The 19,214-nt window shown below is 43.2% G+C and overlaps 1 protein-coding gene across 1 annotated transcript; it reads left to right on the forward strand.

Moving 5' to 3' along the window:
• Positions 1-2,532: 2,532 nt before the first annotated feature.
• Positions 2,533-18,912, forward strand: LOC120039901 (receptor tyrosine-protein kinase erbB-4-like; the record flags this gene model as incomplete). Its single annotated transcript, XM_038985227.1, has 6 exons — positions 2,533-2,651; positions 6,382-6,523; positions 11,508-11,621; positions 11,926-12,052; positions 14,887-14,960; positions 18,822-18,912. Coding segments are annotated over 6 exons (667 nt in total), but the record flags the coding sequence as incomplete, so codon positions are not given.
• Positions 18,913-19,214: the final 302 nt, after the last annotated feature.

Genomic DNA, 19,214 nt, shown 5'->3' on the forward strand with positions numbered 1-19,214 from the left:
ACCCCAAGAACTACCACCTCCAACATAGTCCCACATGACCCCAAGAACTACCATCTCCAACATAGCCCCACCATGACCCCAAGAACTACCACCTCCAACATATCCCCACCATGACCCCAAGAACTACCACCTCCAACATAGCCCCACATGACCCCAAGAACTACCACCTCCAACATATCCCCACCATGACCCCAAGAACTACCACCTCCAACATATCCCCACCATGACCCCAAGAACTGTCACCTCCAACATAGCCCCACATGACCCCAAGAACTACCACCTCCAACATATCCCCACCATGACCCCAAGAACTACCACCTCCAACATATCCCCACCATGACCCCAAGAACTACCACCTCCAACATATCCCCACCATGACCCCAAGAACTGTCACCTCCAACATATCCCCACCATGACCCCAAGAACTACCACCTCCAACATAGCCCCACATGACCCCAAGAACTACCACCTCCAACATATCCCCACCATGACCCCAAGAACTACCACCTCCAACATATCCCCACCATGACCCCAAGAACTGTCACCTCCAACATAGCCCCACATGACCCCAAGAACTACCACCTCCAACATAGTCCCACATGACCCCAAGAACTACCACCTCCAACATATCCCCACCATGACCCCAAGAACTACCACCTCCAACATAGTCCCACCATGACCCCAAGAACTACCACCTCCAACATATCCCCACCATGACCCCAATAACTACCACCTCCAACATAGTCCCACATGACCCCAAGAACTACCACCTCCAACATATCCCCACCATGACCCCAAGAACTACCACCTCCAACATAGCCCCACCATGACCCCAATAACTACCACCTCCACCATAGTCCCACATGACCCCAAGAGCTACCACCTCCACCATAGCCCCACCATGACCCCAAGAACTACCACCTCCAACATAGCCCCACCATGACCCCAAGAACTACCACCTCCAACATATCCCCACCATGACCCCAAAAACTACCACCTCCAACATAGCCCCACCATGACCCCAAGAACTACCACCTCCAACATAGCCCCACATGACCCCAAGAACTACCACCTCCAACATATCCCCACCATGACCCCAAAAACTACCACCTCCAACATAGCCCCACCATGACCCTAATTACGACCACCAGTACATTATGAGCAACCAACTACGTATCAACCTGAGAGAATAAGAGCTCTTAATGGTTATATGCTGAAGATATCTCAATGCATGCAGTAAGACATATTCCACATACACTTACACAAATGGATACATGTATAAATGCTTGGCTATATAAACGTGTTGCATTGGAATGGACACACACACACACACACACACACACACACACACACACACATACACAAACTGAGAGGTAAAACCTAAGCTCGAGAGTCAGAGTCTAAAAATGGCTTCTGGGGAAGAAATGCTTATCTGTGAAACCTCAGCCAGTTTTCAGTTGTAGCTGTCAGGAAGTGTGCAGTGAGCCGGAGGCATACGGCAGGAGCCAATCAGCACATCAGCCCATATAGCTGGACATGAACAGGACTGGTGAAGGGAGCGAAAGGAGAATGGGAAAGGGTTGTCTCTCTCTCTCTCTCTCTCTCTCTCTCTCTCTCTCTCTCTCTCTCTCTCTCTCTCTCTCTCTCGCTCTCGCTCTCTCTTGCTCTCTCTCTCTCTTTCTTTCTCTCTCTCTCTCTCTCTGCAGTGGAAGCAGCACATTCAGGAGAGATGTCTGATAGCCATCTCAATCACACTACTGTCACTGATAGATGGGAAACAGAAATATAGCTCCACAGACTGACAGGATGTCATATGAACATCATCTCTCAAAACTATCTACCATCACCTCAACTCTCGACTTTCAGCTCGACTACTCTTTAAGAAAAAAAGGTGCTATTTAGAACATTGAACGGTTCTTTGGCTGTCCCCATAGGAGAACCCTTTGAAGAACCCTTTTTGGTTCCATGTAGAATCATTTGGTGTTCAATGTAGAATCTATTCCACAGAGGGTTCTACATGGAACCCAAAAGGGTTCTACCTGGAACCAAAAATGGTTATCCTATGGGGACAGCCGGAGAACCCTTTTGGAAAAAAATTTTCTAAGAGTTTACTCTCTAGCTTTAGCTCTACTCTGTAGCCTCAGCTCAACTCTATGAGTCTGTTTCCTGGACACAGATGAAGCCTCGTCCTATGGACTGAAATGCCTGGTTAATGGAGAATCCCCATTAAAAATGTATTTTTAGTCCAGGACTAGGTCTAATCTGTGTCCGGGAAACTTGCCCCATGTGCGCTCTCTGAAGCACCTTGAAAGGCCAATGTGTGTTTTGTGTTTCTGCCAATAAAAATGACTTGTCTAGTCTTCATTCAGCAGATTTATAAAACTATTTTAATCTATGAAGCATCACTTATATGGATGCTCTTTCTCTCAAGCACTCCGTTTGTGGATTTGTTTGCCTTTTTGGATTCTATTCACAGTCATGTTTCTGTAATGGGAACCTGTTATATTGTGGTCTTCTGTTGTCTATCTGCAGTGACTAAGACTGTGTGTGCTGAGCAGTGTGACGGTCGCTGTTTCGGACCCTGGGTTAGTAACTGCTGCCATCGCGAGTGTGCAGGGGGATGCTCCGGACCCAAGGATACAGACTGCTTCGTAAGTACACACACACACACTTCACAAAGCCTATCATCACAAAATACAAAACCCTCCTTCCAATCACCTGTTTCCATGGTGAATATTTTCAAACCGCCATCGAGTTTTTGATTATAGACCAGCTTGTCTATTTCTTTCTTTGCTCTTCTTTTCTCTTTGTACATCAGAGCTTTTATCTTAACTGTGTCCTTTTGTGTGAATGTGAGGTTACTTCCATCAGGGGCTATTCATAGTTCCATAGAGAAGGTGCTCCTGACACAAAATATCCCTGTTTAAATCGTCTGGCTCTCAAATGGCACCCTATTCCCTAAATAGTGAACTGCTTTGGGCCAATGGGCCTTGGTCAAAAGTAGTGTGCTAAACAGGGAACATGGTGCTATTTGGGAAACAGGCATTGTTCTTTGTGGGAAAGATACCGTTAAAATCAAATTTTCTCCCACAAAGCCTTGTGTTAAATATAAAACCATTACTGTGCCCACCTCCCCGTACTCCTGTTCCTTTGTTAATCTCTCTCTCTCTTTTTCTCTCTCTTTCTCGCTCTCTCTCGCTCCCTCTTTATCTGTCGATTTATCCTGGCCGGATCAAACTTCTTTCCAGAGTTTATTGTATTATGTTTCATGTTGAGCTACCCTTTCTGTTTAATTAGATATTGTGAGTTCTAACTATTGATATTACACCTCTCTCTCTCAATTGTGCTGCTTTAATTGCAATTGCACTTTTGGATAAATGGACACTTCTGACTGGAAAAACAGCCTGGATTAAACTCCAGGGATTTGTCCCAAATGACACGCTGTCCCCTTTATAGTGCACTACCTTTGACCATAGCCTTAGCAAAAGTAATGCTCTAGATAGGGAAATGAATAAGTTTGCGATGTATCCCAGATCTAAACTTTTTCACATAATGAGAGCTGCTTAGCCATTCATCATGCTAAATATTACAATACATACCACTAGATTAGTATAGAAGGGTTTGTAATAGTGATACCAAACATGCACTATAGTACACTTATTAAAATCAAATCAAATGTTGTTTGTCACATGCGCCAAATACAACAAGTGTAGACCTTACAGTGAAATGCTTACTTACAAGCCCTTAAGATAAAAATAAAAAAAGTATTTACTAAAATAAACTGAAGTAAAACATAGATAAAAAAATAAGAAAATAATAATAATTTAAGAGAAAAAATGTATTAACAGTAGTGAGGCAGGGGGTACCAGTACAGAGTCAATCGGTGGGGGCACAGGTTAGTTGAGGTAATTGAGGTAATATGTACATGGGGGGGGGGGGGGGCATTACAAATAGTCCGGGTAGGCATTTGATTAGCTGTTCAGGAGTCTTATGGCTTGGGGGTAGAAGCTGTTATGAAGCCTTTTGGACTTGCCACTTGCCATGTGGTAGCAGAGAGGAGAGTGGCTGGAGTCTTTGACCATTCCTCTGACATCGCCTGGTATAGAGGTCCTGGATGGCAGGAAGCTTGGCCCCAGTGATGTACTGGGCTATGCGCACTACCCTCTGTAGTGCCTTGCGGTCGGAGGCCGAGCAGTTGCCATACCAGGCAGTGATGCAACCAGTCAGGATGCTCTCGATGGTGCAGCTGTGGAACTTTTTGAGGATCTGAGGACACATGCCAAATCTTTTCAGTCTCCTGAAGGGGAATAGGCTTTGTCATGCCACCTTCACGACTGTCTTGGTGTGTTTGGACCATGATCTTTTGTTGTTGATGTGGACACCAAGGAATTTGAAGCTCTCAACCTGCTCCATTACAGCCCCGTCAATGAGAATGGGGGCATGCTCAGTCCTTGATCACATTGAGGGAGAGGTTGTTATCCTGGCACCACACGGCCAGGTCTCTGAACTCCGTCCATTAGTCTGTCTCATCATTGTCACTGTTGTGTCGTCGGCAAACTTAATGATGGTGTTGGAGTCGTGCCTGGCCGTGCAGTCATATGTGAACAGGGAGTACAGGAGGTGACTGAGCATGCACCCCTGAGGGGCCCCCATGTTGAGGATCAGCATGGCAGATGTGTTGTTACCTACCCTTAGCACCTGGGGGCGGCCTGTTCAGGAAGTCCAGGATCCAGTTGCAGAGGGAGGTGTTTAGTCCCAGGGTCCTTAGCTTAGTGATGAGCTTTGAGGTCACTATGGTGTTCAACGCTGAGCTGTAGTCAATGAACAGCATTCTCACGTAGTTGTTCCTTTTGTCCAGGTGGGAAAGGGCAGTGTGGAGTACAATAGAGATTGCATCATCTGTGGATTTGTTGGGGCGGTATGCAAATCGGAGTGGGTCTAGGTTTTCTGGGATAATGGGGTTGATGTGAGCCATGACCAGCCTTTCAAAGCACCTCTTGGCTACAGACGTGAGTTATACGGGTCGGTAGTCATTTAGGCAGGTTACCGTAGGTGTTCTTGGGCACAGGGACTATAGTGGTCTGCTTGAAACATGTTAGTATTTCAGACTCGGTCAGGAACAGGTTGAAAATATCAGTGAAGACACTTCCCAGTTGGTCAGTGCATGCTTGGAGTACACATCCTGGTAATCCATCTAGCCCTGCGGCCTTGTGAATTTTGACCTGTTTAAAGGTTTTTCTCACGTTGGCTACAGAGAGCGTGATCACACAGTCGTCCGGAACAGCTGATGCTCTCATGCATGCTTCAGTGTTGCTTGCCTCGAAGAAAGAATAGAAGTTATGTAGCTCATCTGGTAGGCTTGTGTCACTGGGCAGCTCGCGGCTATGCTTCCCTTTGTAGTCCGTAATAGTTTTAAACCCTGCCACATCCGACGAGCGTTGGAGCCGTTGTAGTACGATTCAATTTTAGACCTGTATTGACGCTTTGCCTGTTTGATGGTTCGTCGGAGGGCATAGCGTGATTTATTATAATCGTCCGTGTTAGAGTTTCGGTCCTTGAAAGCGGCAGTTCTACCCTGTAATCCATGGCTTCTGGTTGGGTTATGTACTTACGGTCACTGTGGGGACGAGGTCACCAATGCAATTATTGATGAAGCCAGTGACTGATGTGGTGTACTCCTCAATGCCATCAGCCTGACTAACCGGTGTCTGTATGTAGCCTTGCTACTTTTATAGCCTCGCTACTGTATATAGCCTGTCTTTTTACTGTTGTTTTATTTCCTTACTTACCTATTGTTCACCTAATACCTTTTTTGCACTATTGGTTAGAGCTTGTAAGTAAGCATTTCGCTGTAAGGTCTACACCTGTTGTATTCGGGCGCACGTGACAAATAAACTTTGATTTGTTGGATTTGAAGAATCCCGGAATATTTTCCCGTCTGTGCTAGGAAAACAGTCCTGTAGCTTAGCATCTGCGTCATCTGACCACTTCTGTATTGAGCGATTCACTGGTACTTCCTGTTTAAGTTTTTGCTTTTAAGCAGGAATCAGGAGGATAGAGTTATGGTCAGATTTGCCAAATGGAGGGCGAGGGAGAGCTTTGTACGCTTTTCTGTGTGTGGAGTAAAGGTGCTTATCAATTGCTAATTACTCACTAACTCTGTGTGTGTGTTTTAGTATGTTTGTGTTTACAGCTACATAGCAATTAAGTGATAATGTGCTTGCTTGGAGAGCATAGGGCTCCCAGTGGCGATAAGAAGCTTAATGACTGTTATTTAGCTGCAAACTGCTTTGTGGACTGTGTTTCCTTGACCACCCAGCACTAGTGTGTGTGTGTGATGGTGTTTGTCCATCTGCATGTGTGTGTGTGTTTTGTCCACAGGCGTGCACCAACTTCAACGACAGCGGGGCGTGTGTGACCCAGTGTCCCCAGCCCTTTGTGTACAACCCTACCACCTTCCAGCTGGAAAGCAACCCCAGAGCCAAGTACACCTATGGTGCCTTCTGCGTCAAGAAATGCCCACGTAAGGAGTGACACACACACACACATACACATAACATACACCCATACTTTTGTGAAATAAGGGGACATTAAAAAAATGGTGACATAAGAATAAACACACATGCTACATACATACACACACGCATGACAGTAATTCGCTAAGCATCTACTAAAGAACATACATCATTATATATTATACACACACCATACACACCATTCTAGTTTGCTCATATATTAGCAGATTACAACGTTTTGCTTTCATGTTTTACAAGTGGATTTTGCTCTTCACTCGTGTTGTAGCCTTTTTCAACCACTCCACAAACAAGTCGGTTAGGACATCTACTTTGTGCATGACACAAGTAATATTTCCAACAATTGTTTACAGACAGATTTCACTTATAATTCACTGTATCACAATTCCAGTGGGTCGGAAGTTTACATACACTAAGTTGACTGTGCCTTTAAAAAGCTTGGAAAATTCCCAAAAATGATGTCATGGCTTAAGAAGCTTCTGATAGGCTAATTGACATCATCTGCCGTATTCTTATCGGCAGACTCAACAGCCTTGGTTTCTCAAATGACTGCCTCGCCTGGTTCACCAACTACTTCTCAGATAGAGTTCAGTGTGTCAAATCGGAGGGATTGTTGTCCGGACCTCTGGCAATCTCTATGGGAGGTACCACACGGTTCAATTCTCGGGCCGACTCTTTTCTCTGTATATATCAACGATGACGCTCTTGCTGCGGGTGATATCTTGATCCACCTCTATGCAGACAACACCATTCTGTATACATCTGGCCCTTCGTTGGACACTGTGTTAACAAACCTCCAAACGAGCTTCAACACCATACAACACACCTTCCGTGGTCTCCAACTGCTCTTAAACGCTAGTAAAACTAAATGCATGCTCTTCAACCGATCGCTGCCCGCACCCGCCCATCCGACTAGCATCACTACTCTGGACGGTTCTGACTTAGAATATGTGGACAATATGTGGACAACTTGACACCAGACCCACTGGCTCCAGGTAATCTATAACTCTTTGCTAGGTAAAGCTCCGCCTTATCTCAGCTCGCTGGTCACCATAACAACACCCACCCATAGCACGCTCTCCAGCAGGTATATCTCACTGGTCATCCCCAAAGCCAACACCTACTTTGGCCACCTTTCCTTACAGTTCTCTGCTGCCAATGACTGGAACGAATTGCAAAAATCAATGAAGTTGGAAACTTATATCTCCCTCACTAACTTTAAGCATCAGCTATCTGAGCAGCTTACTGCAGCTGTACACAGCCCATCTCTAAATAGCCCATCTAACTAACTACCTCATCCCCATATTGTTTTTATTGACTTTTTTTGCTCTTTTGCACACCAGTATTTCTACTTGCACATCATCATCTGCACATCCATCACTACAGTGTTAGTTAGCTAAATTATAATTACTTCGCTACTATGGCCTGTTTATTGCCTTACCTCCTTACTCCATTTGCACACAATTTTTCTATTGTGTTATTGACTGTACTTTTGTTTATCCCACGTGTAACTCTGTGTTGTTGTTTTTTGTCACACTGCTTTGCTTTATCTTTGCCAGGTCGCAGTTGTAAATGAGAACTTGTTCTCAACTGGCCTACCTGGTCAAATAAAGGTGAAATAAAAAATGTAATAAAAAAAGTCAATTGGAGGTGTACCTGTGGATGTATTTCAAGGCCTACCTTCAAACTCTGTGCCTCTTTGCTTGACATCATGGGAAAATCAAAAGAAATCAGCCAAGACCTCAGAAAAAAATGGTAGACCTCCACAAGTCTGGTTCATCCTTGGGAGCAATTTCAAAATGCCTGAAGGTGCCACGTTCATCTGATCAAAACAATAGTACGCAAGTATAAACACCATGGGACCACGCAGCCGTCATACCACTCAGGAAGGAGACGCGTTCTTTCTCCTAGAGCTGAAAGTAATTTGATGCGAAAAGTGCAAATCAATCCCAGAACAACAGCAAAGGACCTTGTGAAGATACAGGTACAAAAGTATCTATATCCACAGTAAAACGAGTCCTATATCGACATAACCTGAAAGGCCGCTCAGCAAGGAATGAGCCACTGCTCCAAATCTGCCATAAAAAAAGCCAGACTACGGTTTGCAACTGCACATGGGGACAAACATCGTACTTTTTGGAGAAATGTCCTCTAGTCTGATGAAACAAAAATAGAACTGTTTGGTCATAATGACCATCGTTATGTTTGGAGGAAAAGGGGGAGGATTGCAAGCCGAATAACACCATCCCATCCGTGAAGCACGGGGGTGGCAGCATCATGATGTGGGGGTGCTTTGCTGCAGGAGGGACTGGTACACTTCACAAAATAGATGGCATCATGAGGCAGGAAAATTATGTGGATATATTGAAGCAACATCTCAAGACATCAGTCAGTGAGTTAAAACTTGGTCGCAAATGGGTCTTCCAAATGGACAATGACCCCAAGCATACTTCCAAAGTTGTGGCAAAATGGCTTAAGGACAACAAAGTCAAGGTATTGGAGTGGCCATCACAAAGCCTTGACCTCAATCCCATAGAACATTTGTGGGAATTTTAAGGCAATGCTACCAAATACTAATTGAGTGTATGGAAACTTCTGACCCACTGGGAATGTGATGAAAGAAATAGAAGCTGAAATAAATGATTATCTCTACTATTATTCTGACATTTCACATTCTTAAAATATAGTTGTGATCCTAACCGACATAAAACAGGGAATTTTTGCCATTATTAAATGTCAGGAATTGTGAAAAACTGAGTTTAAATGTATTTGGCAAAGGTGTATGTTAACTTCCGACTTCAACTGTATATAGCCTCATATATATTTCAACAAACAAACAATATTTTTAAGATACCTTGATTTTTAAACAATTTCCTCTCTTCGTCTCCCTGTTATTCATGAGCTGATCTGTTATCTGTATAACCATCAACTCTATTTTGCCACATAGGAGATATTCTGTTGCGAGTTGGACATTATCTAGCAAGTTTACTTTTGCTTGACTGTTGTTACAAAGTTTGTATGTTTCGACAATGCTATAGCCTACTTGGGGTATCAAGATAGCCAAGGCCTACTGCTGAAATGCGCTGAATTAATTGAGGAACATGATAGCGCTTAGCATTTATGAATTCCCTCTAACACAATTCATAACGATGTCATCGGTGATCTAAGTTACTCTATCATTACTAAATATCAGTTTCACTTGCTGTGAAATCTTTATATAGTGGTGCAGCAAAACTGGCAATGTGGCGTAGTGACAATCTTATTTTGGGAGAACACTGGCATGGTGACCATATCTTGGTTTTAAACGCAATTTGCTGTGTACAAATTATTCTAATTATGTTTGCTCTGACAAAAATTGGCCTGCGGCTGAACATAGTTGCCTACCTTTGGCCTAGGCCTTGACTCATCATCACTAGCGGAGCAGAGCAGGCTGGTCATTCTCATGAATTACCAAGGGCCTCAGGATATTGATTCATTTCTCAAACCTCTTTTTTTAAAGTCTGAACTTTTTTCCCTGAGGAATGCAGCGAGAAACTTCCTCGATCATCTCTACTTAGCCCCCTCTTCACATCTCCCCTTCATCCTCCCCTTCCTTTGAAGCAGCCATTTCCTCCACTGATTTAAACTGTCTTTCCCTCTTCTCTTCTCTTCTCTCCTCTCCTCTCCTCTCCTGGGGCGTGTGCCTGGCATTCTGCTAGGAGCTCTGGCTCCTAACAGGAAGAGAGAGTGAGGGGTGTGCTGCCTCTAATGCAGCCCACTACTGATGAAGGACCACATGGATCAGACTTATTAGGGCACACCGTAGCAAATGTTTTTTTAACAACAAAAACCAAAATGTTATTATTGGACAAGTTCAGGTAGTCCCTCCCCATTTCAGTCTGATTAGTTATTTTTGGTGTTTAGTGATGACCCAGGCTCTTTTATTTCCTGCACTGCCACAAGGACCCCTGAGGAGGTACCTGTCATTTCGGTGTCCACCTCTATGCCTGAGGCTGTGAGAAAAGCAATCATTGGTCCCCTACACTCTCATTTGATGTGTATTTCTATCCCTAAACTCCTTCCTCAGTTCAGACTATCAGATGTTATACCAGCAGGGCCAAAGCAGTAAAGTAGATATGCGCTCACCTGGAGAGAACAATAAAACAATAAAACAAGATAAAGAGGACAAGGAACATCTTTAATCACAGGAGTCATCTTCAGGAGCACAGCAGCAGTAGTCACGTTCCACTGCTATTCATTGCCTTCAAGTCTCATAAGGAAGACATTTATTTACATTAAAGGATGACTGCACTTCCTGATTTGAACTTGTTTTTCATCAATGCTCATTAAGAAATGCTAGCGGTCATGACTGAATGCAAACAAGAGTTGTCTTGGGGGTGTGGTTTAATGTGGGTGTTTCTTGGGTGTGTCTTTGCTATTAAATCACAACAAACAAGGACAGTAGATTTGAGTTTAAACATTATTGAAAGCAAGCTGGCAAAAAATTGTACCATTCCATTGGTCCCCCTAAGGAGATGTCACTGGGCCATGTAAAGCAAACTCCCCCAGTCTTTTTCCAGAAAACACGGTGCCACCATGTGTTAATAGGCAAAACGGGATGATTTGTTGACATAATTGTAATCCAAAACAAACCCTCAAGTATGTCATGATGCGATCACTTACCAAACTCTGTTTTGAACAAGACTGGCTTTATGACCAAAATTATCCTATTAACACTTTGTAGTCAATTTTGACACTAGAATGAATTATTTTGACTCATATCGATGCCACATAGGCCATTTAAAACCTGAGACGTTGGTTCTAAGGGGCAGTTGACCTTTAAACCTCCATGGCACACATATCAATACCAGTTCAAATCAGTCTGTTCTCATGCAACCTGTTCCACAGATTACATCCATAACATGTTTCCCAGTGGGTACTGCCTTGGAATTGCTCTGACACATACTATTTTTAACTCTATGTTTGCTGTTCCAGATAACTTTGTGGTGGACCACAGCTCCTGTGTGAGGGCTTGTCCCAGCAACAAGATGGAGGTGGAGCAGAACCGCATCAAGATGTGCATCGCCTGCACTGACATCTGTCCTAAAGGTGTCCAGTCCTGCACCGTCCTGAACCCTATCATCCTGTCATTCACATCCAGTTTATTCATCTGGTTGATTGGATGTAGTTGGGGTTGAGCTGTGGTTATGTTGTGGTTGTGCTTACCCACTGGCTTACCCACTGCTCCAACCTCTCCAAACTCTGTGTATCTTCTTGTGACTGTCTGTTCCATATGAGTATTTCAAAGTGTTTGGGATAAAGCCAGAACACACATTTCCGTTTAATTTTTGGGGAATATTTGACCAAGTAATCTTCTTCTCCTTCTTCATCTTCATCTCCTTATCTGTTTTAGCTTGTGACGGTATAGGTACAGCCAGTCTGCAGTCTGCTCAGACCGTGGACTCCAGCAACATAGACAAGTTCACCAACTGTACCAAGATCAATGGAAACCTGGTCTTCCTCATCACTGGCATTAAAGGGTGAGAGCAAAACACACACACACACACACACACACACACACACACACACACACACACACACACACACACACACACACACACACACACACACACACACACACACACACACACACACACCAGGTACCTTCTGTTCCCAACCACACAACACACTTTAGGATCAGTGTTCCATGTCTCGGCACAAAAGCCATGGACCTTGTAAAATAAACTGAAAGCTTACTTGCCAAATTGACTGAATTGAAATGGAACTGACCTTTTGTTATTTTAACCTATCCACATTATAATTGGAAGAGGATGTGTAAACTCTAACATAGCCTATTAGAACCTCTAAAAATCTAAGCTGGTGGGGGGGGGGGGGGAACTAAGCTAACATGGAATTGTTTTAAGACGGTCATGCAATGGATCGTTTAGCAAATTTGATTTGGAATTTTAGGACCCCTTTAGGTATCTCAAAAAATATTAACAAATGATTAGATCAAATATAGAATTTTGCCATTACTACTGTCGTGTCTTTGGCATCATTAAAGGTGAAGACTGTTATTTTATCAAATCAATTCTCTGTAATTATTATTACGTGATTAAACTAATAATGTACATTTAATTAACTAGGAAGTTGGGGCACCACGGAAAATCTTCAGATTACAAAGTTATACTTTTCCGAATATAACTCTTCAGATATTTTAATATCTGATCAATTAGTCTTCTATTAATTAATTATTCTTTACCTCACGGCAGTCTCATCCATACACCAATTGGCTTAATAATTGATTTACTAACTAACTAAATAATCACAGAAATGCATAAACAAACAAACAGTAGATATTGGTTACTAACAATGATAGGGAAGATCCCCTAGTGGGCTAAACCAATATGACGGCTTGGTGGACAAAGAGAAGGGGGTGTGGACTGAGAGAGCGGGATAGACAAAATGGATCACTACACACATTGGATAATTATATTCATTGAAATGCTAATCCTTTGCTCCCTCATTCTGGAATAATTGCTATCAATATATTTATGCCATTATGTAGTTGTTGTCTTCTCTGTTGGAATCGTTGGTCAGTTCATCAGAGATTATCTGGCTACTCATGGTGGCGGCTCCTGATAGTGTCTGTTGTAATGGATACGTCAGGCATCCATTGTTCTTAGAATAGATGTTTTGGCGGTTGTCGGTATTCGCATCCCAGGTTTACATAATTTCTAGCCGCAGACTAGTAATTAGTATCTAAGATTTGCTCTTATTCTGTAGGGATCGATAGTCTCAGAGTTGAACCATTTCCAGCCGTGTAGCCAATGTGGTATGATTAGGAATTCAACAACCCTTGCAACTTTAGCTTACACTGAGGTTTTTGTGGTCTTAACTATTCACAATCACAGCTCACGCTGTGGGTTTGCTTAGTCTGAAGAGGATTTTCTTAGGAGAGGCTTTTATTTATAACAGTAGAAGAGGGCCGTATGAAATCCTTTGTTCACTCTGTGGTCTTTCTCTCTTCAAAAAAAGGGGAAGAGAGTCTCTGCCAGGAATTTACGACCTGAGATAACAGAACCTGGGTGTAGGAGAGAGTGAGAGAGGGGGAAGCCACGATCTACACCCAGAAAGAGCTACGTCATGACATTACTATAGCCCATAGAAACGCATTGAATAATACATTCATAAACGGTAAAAAAGACAGTCAAAAAATTAATATTAAGGAATAAGGTATGGAAATGTCTTCTATATCTAGGAGATATAAGAAAGCTCAGGAAATATATATATTTTTGGATATATATTTAACCTGTTATTTTTGTTGGCACAAAGCTAACAAAAATACCACTAATCGTTTGTATGGGTTACACTTAGTTTGTAGCTCTAACTGTTCGGACGCTACTGACAGAAGTTGGCACATCAGCGTTATCGACTTCAGACAAGTTGTGAAGTAAAGCGGATATAACCATCATGTTTGTGAAAGTCTCCCCTTTCCATAGAGTGATCATAATAGTGTGTAGGCCAAACCGTGCGGACGCTACAGACGTTTTCGTGGTCTGACAAACACCTTCCACTGCAGAAGTTGAAGACCAACCCATTGTGGATTGAAACGCAGCCCATGCAGAAAAAAAATGATATCTCTAGCTTAAACTGACTGATTTTGATGGGGTATTTTTTATTATGTGACTCAGATTGACGCATAGGTGGATTACCTAGAAAGGTCACTCCAAACACATTTTTGCTAAGAGCTGCTGTTTAAATGATTAAACAAAGCTTAGCCATGAAGTTTGTCTGAAATTTATGTCAAGAAGTCAAGAAAGTTTACCAGCAGCCAGTTGCACTTGCCACACTGGTAGCCTATTCGCGGGTGCTTTTTCAAAGCTTGTGTCAGGTACTCCAGTGAGTATCATTGGCTCCAATGAGTGTAGTTTCCTAACTATTGTACTGTATTTACGTAATTCAAAATGTGTTTATTCTGTTGTCGCGGACCCCCTGCAATAGCTCCAGAGGACGTGGACCCCCAGTTGAATAACCCTGCTCTAGACAGCTCGCCTCCCTGTAATATGAGAGAAACAGTGGTTATGTGGGTGGCTTGACCGCTTTCTGTTTCTAATCCTAAATATTTGTCTCTTTCACTTTGTTTCTCTCTCGCTCATTCTCTCTGTTTCCTTTCTTTCTCTCTCTCACCCCTCTCTCTTTTTCTCTCCCCTCTCTCTCTCTTTCTCTCCCTCTCCCAATCTCTCATCCCGCTTCATATTTGTCTCTCTCGCTCTCTCTCGCTCTCACTCTCTTTCTCTCTCTCATCTCTCTCGCTCACCCCTCTCTCTGACTCTCTCTCTCTCTTCCATCTCTCTCGCTCTTTCCCTTACAGGGATGTGTACCACAACATTAAAGCTTTGGATCCAGAGAAGCTGAATGTGTTCCGAACTGTTAGGGAGATCACAGGTGAGACACATTGTAATTGTATTTAATTAACACAGTCAAAAAGTCATAATTATGGCTAAACCATGTCCATTTCCACAATGCATCTTCTTAAGTCAGTTAAGAACAGATATCCAATTAAAATAAATATACATTTCTGATACCATGTCATTCAGTCTTTTCTAATTGTCCTTGGGAAAATATACATTAACTGACCAGGTGAATCCAGGTGAAAGCTATGATCCCTTATTGATGTCACTTGTTAAAATCCACTTCAATCACTGTAGATGAAGGGGAGGATACAGGTTAAAGAAGGATTTTTAAGCCTTGAGACAATTGAGACATGGATTGTGTATGTGTGCCATTCAGAGGGTGAATGGGCAAGACAAAATATTTAAGTGCCTTTGAATGGGGTATGGTAGTAGGTGCCAGGCGCACCAGTTTGTGTCAAGAACTGCAATGCTGCTGGGTGGTCCACCACCCAAAGGGCACCCCCCAATGGGCATCCAGCCAGTTTGACACAACTGTGAGAAGCATTGGAGTCAACATGGGCCAGCATCTCTGTGGAACTCTATCAACCTCTTTTAGAGTCCATGCCCTGACAAATTGAGGTTGTTCTGAGGGCAAAGGGGGAGGTGCAACTCAATTTTAGGAAGGTGTTCTTCATGTTTGGTATGCTCTGTGTATATATATAATGTATGGTGTAATGTTTTAGAGAAGGACATGCAGGCCTACTGTAGAAATCCCCCTATCCATGCATCTTTAAATTATTCTGTTTTATTTTGTTTTGCCCTCATCAAATGTGCATGGTGTTCCCTCTCTTACAATTTGACTCAGTATAAAGGGGCCTTGTGTGTGTTTGCTGTTTCCCACAAGACACCATACACCAAAGACAAGCTGAAAGAGTATGATGAATTGGGATGGGATGAGGGTCTCTCTATCTCTTCTCCCATGGGGATCTAGAACTTCACGTTTCATAGCTCTATAGTTTCACACGGAGCATGAAGGGGGGTCCGTAGTGTGTGTGCGTGCGTGCATGAGTGCGTGGGTGTGTGCGTGAATTAATGTAGAGTGAATCCCCCTTCCTCCTCCCCTCCTTTCCTCCCCTACTCCTGCTCCCCCTCATCCCTTCATTCCTGTGACAGGACGTGAGCTGGTACAGCCAATACCTGCCTCCCAAATGGCACCCCATTCTCTGTAGAGTGCACTACTAAATAGGGAATAGGCTGCCATTTGGGACACAACCCTGTAGACCCATGGCCAGGCATGCATGGCACCCCTATCACCCTCTGTCACACACAAACACACACACACATACAGGCATTGATGCACACACACACACTTATACATACACTCACATACATACAGGCATTGATGCACACACACACACACACACACACACACACACACACACACACACACACACACACACACACACACACACACACACACACACACACACACACACACACACACACACACACACACACACACACACACACACACACACACACACACACACACACCGCCATCCCTTCTGCTTCAACCTAGGGGTTACCATCTCTGAATTGTATAGCTCTCAGATGACAGTCAGTGTAGTAGGCTACCATCTCACCCTACATCTCTTCTCCTGCCAAGTGTTCTTCTAAAACATAGCCCCTTGTTTTTATCTCCTTCCACGAGGTCAGTGCATGCTTATCCAAACAGTACGGTCAGTGGGCCATCCACTGAAGCAATTTAGCATAAGTGAGGTTCCCAGTGCATGGCTTTGACTGTAATCATTGGTGCTTTAAAACTCTTAACCCTTGATCTGGTGCCTGTGGCCCTCCTCTCTGTAAGGCAATACTGGGTAATTTGTCTTTCGCATGGATGCGCCAGTAATGTGGCACTCAGTGAACCTAAACCCCCACTCTACTCTACTCTAGAAGCTCTAGCATGCTCGGCTACTGACTCCATCCTTTCAGCAGTTGTTTACTGCCCACAGGGGGTTAGAGAGAGAGAGAGAGAGGAAAATAGATATAAAGAGAGAGAAGAGTAAGAGAAAGAGGGAGAGCGAGAGAATAAGCTGAGGAGATATACAGTAGAATATAGAATAAGGAGAACACCCACAGCTAGAACAGAACTTCCTGTACAGTACAGCACCTTTAAATAGATATGCTGAGTGTTTTACCTGTTGACAAATGGCTAGCAGTTAAGAGTGTTGAGCCAGTAACCGAAAGGTCACTGGTTTGAATCCCGAGCTGGCAAGGTGGAAAAATCTGCCGTTCTGCACTTGAGCAAGGCAGTAAACTCCCAACAACAACTGCTCCCTGTGCACTGATGATGTGGACGTTGATTAAAGCACCCCCCCCCCCGCACCTCTCTGATTGGGTTAAATGCGGAAGACACATTTCAGTTGAGTGCATTCAATTGTGCAACTGACTAGGTATCCCCTTTCCCTTCCCTATTGCTGCTGTTTGTGTAAAGCTGTTAGCCCAGGAAGGCAGGCAGGTACTTGTTAGCACCATTAGCAAGATGAAGTGATGAAGCGCCCTGCCCACCTCTCCACCTCTCCTATCTCTCCTACTCTCCACCTCTCCTCCCTAGCTCTCCTTCCCACCTCTCATCTCCCCATCTCCTACCTCTCCTCTCTAGGAAAAACAAACATATGCCTCTTGAGGAAAGAAGACGAGACAGGTGGAGAGAGAAAGATAGAAAGAAAGAAAGAGAGAGAGAGACAGAGAGAGAATGAGTGAGTGAAAGAGAGGTGAGAGAGAGGCTTGCCATTGCTTGCTGCAATTTTGTCATTAAGGCAATTACCGTCATCAGACACTAGCTCTAACGACTCAGATAGGAGCTAATCGTTGCCATTTTATATTGGAGGTAGCATTCAAGAATGCTAATGGCATAGAAAGCAGGTTGTGATGCATTTCATTCATATAAATTTGATTAAGGTTCAACTTATAATCGGTTAGTCTGATGTATAGTAATTATAGATGACTTTAGTCGCATCTGGCACTGAGCTAGATGGACCCATTGACTGCGTCCGAAATGACACCTTATTCCCTAGATAGTGCATTACTTTTGACCAAAGCCCAATGGTCCCTGGTCAAAAGTAGTGTGCTTTATAGTAAATATGGTACCATTTCAGAAGCAGCCAGTAGCTCACCCAGGAGAGAAACAGGACTGATGCCGGCAGAATGATGACGGCAGACTTGAAGGTTATCTGTCTCTTGTCAACAAGTTATCAACTAGGTTCTTTTAGGAACTCATCTCACATAATCAGACTGGGGAGATGCATTAAATCAGGGATATGAACACATGCTGATATGAGCCTCATGCCTTTCATTAGATCCTCTCATATCCCTTACCAATGTAATGAATTTGTTTAAAGCCAATCAAAATATCAGTTATGGAACTATTATGAAATGTATCCCTGGGAATATGCTGCCGTCTGGAGTTTTCAATGTTAAAGTAATTTGGGTATTTTGTGTTGTCCTTGGTCCTCATAACTTCATAACCTGTTTCCTCTCCTCTATCGCCTCTTCTCTCATCTCCTCTCATTTTCTCTTCTCTCCTCCTCTTCATCTGTCCATTCTGTTTGTCCTCTCCTGGCTGGAATGAGATTTTACCCCTCATCTCTAAATATTTAATTTATTGAATCCATTATTACATTTTCTAAATGATCCATGGTCATCAGCGCAGCAATTCATTCATCCTGCTAAATGATTTAACGCCCAGAGGCAGATACAGGAAATGCAAAAATATGTACAGTATATATCTTCATGGTCATATATTTGACATGTTTAACTAATGTGAGTTAGGAATTTATGTGGATCTGGTAATACATCACAGATATATGATGTAATTTGATTGGCTGTGATGCGATTGGTTCTGTGCCTGTAGGTTTCCTGAACATCCAGTCGTGGCCAGAGAACATGACAGACCTGAGTGTCTTCTCCAATCTGGCAACCATAGGAGGCAGAGCTCTATACAGGTAAGAACCTACAGTACATTACTACACTACATTACTACTGTATATTAGTACAGTACATTAGTACAGTACATTAATACAGTACATTAGTACAGTACAATACTATAATACATTACTACAGTATATTAGTACAGTACATTAGTACAGTACATTAATACAGTACATTAGTACAGTACATTACTATAATACATTACTACAGTATATTAGTACAGTACATTAGTACAGTACATTCATACAGTACATTAGTACAGTACATTACTATAATACATTACTACAGTACGAACCTGAGGATCTGGCAACCATAG

This window comes from Salvelinus namaycush, unplaced genomic scaffold (assembly GCF_016432855.1).
Source record: "Salvelinus namaycush isolate Seneca unplaced genomic scaffold, SaNama_1.0 Scaffold3066, whole genome shotgun sequence".
NCBI lineage: Eukaryota > Metazoa > Chordata > Actinopteri > Salmoniformes > Salmonidae > Salvelinus > Salvelinus namaycush.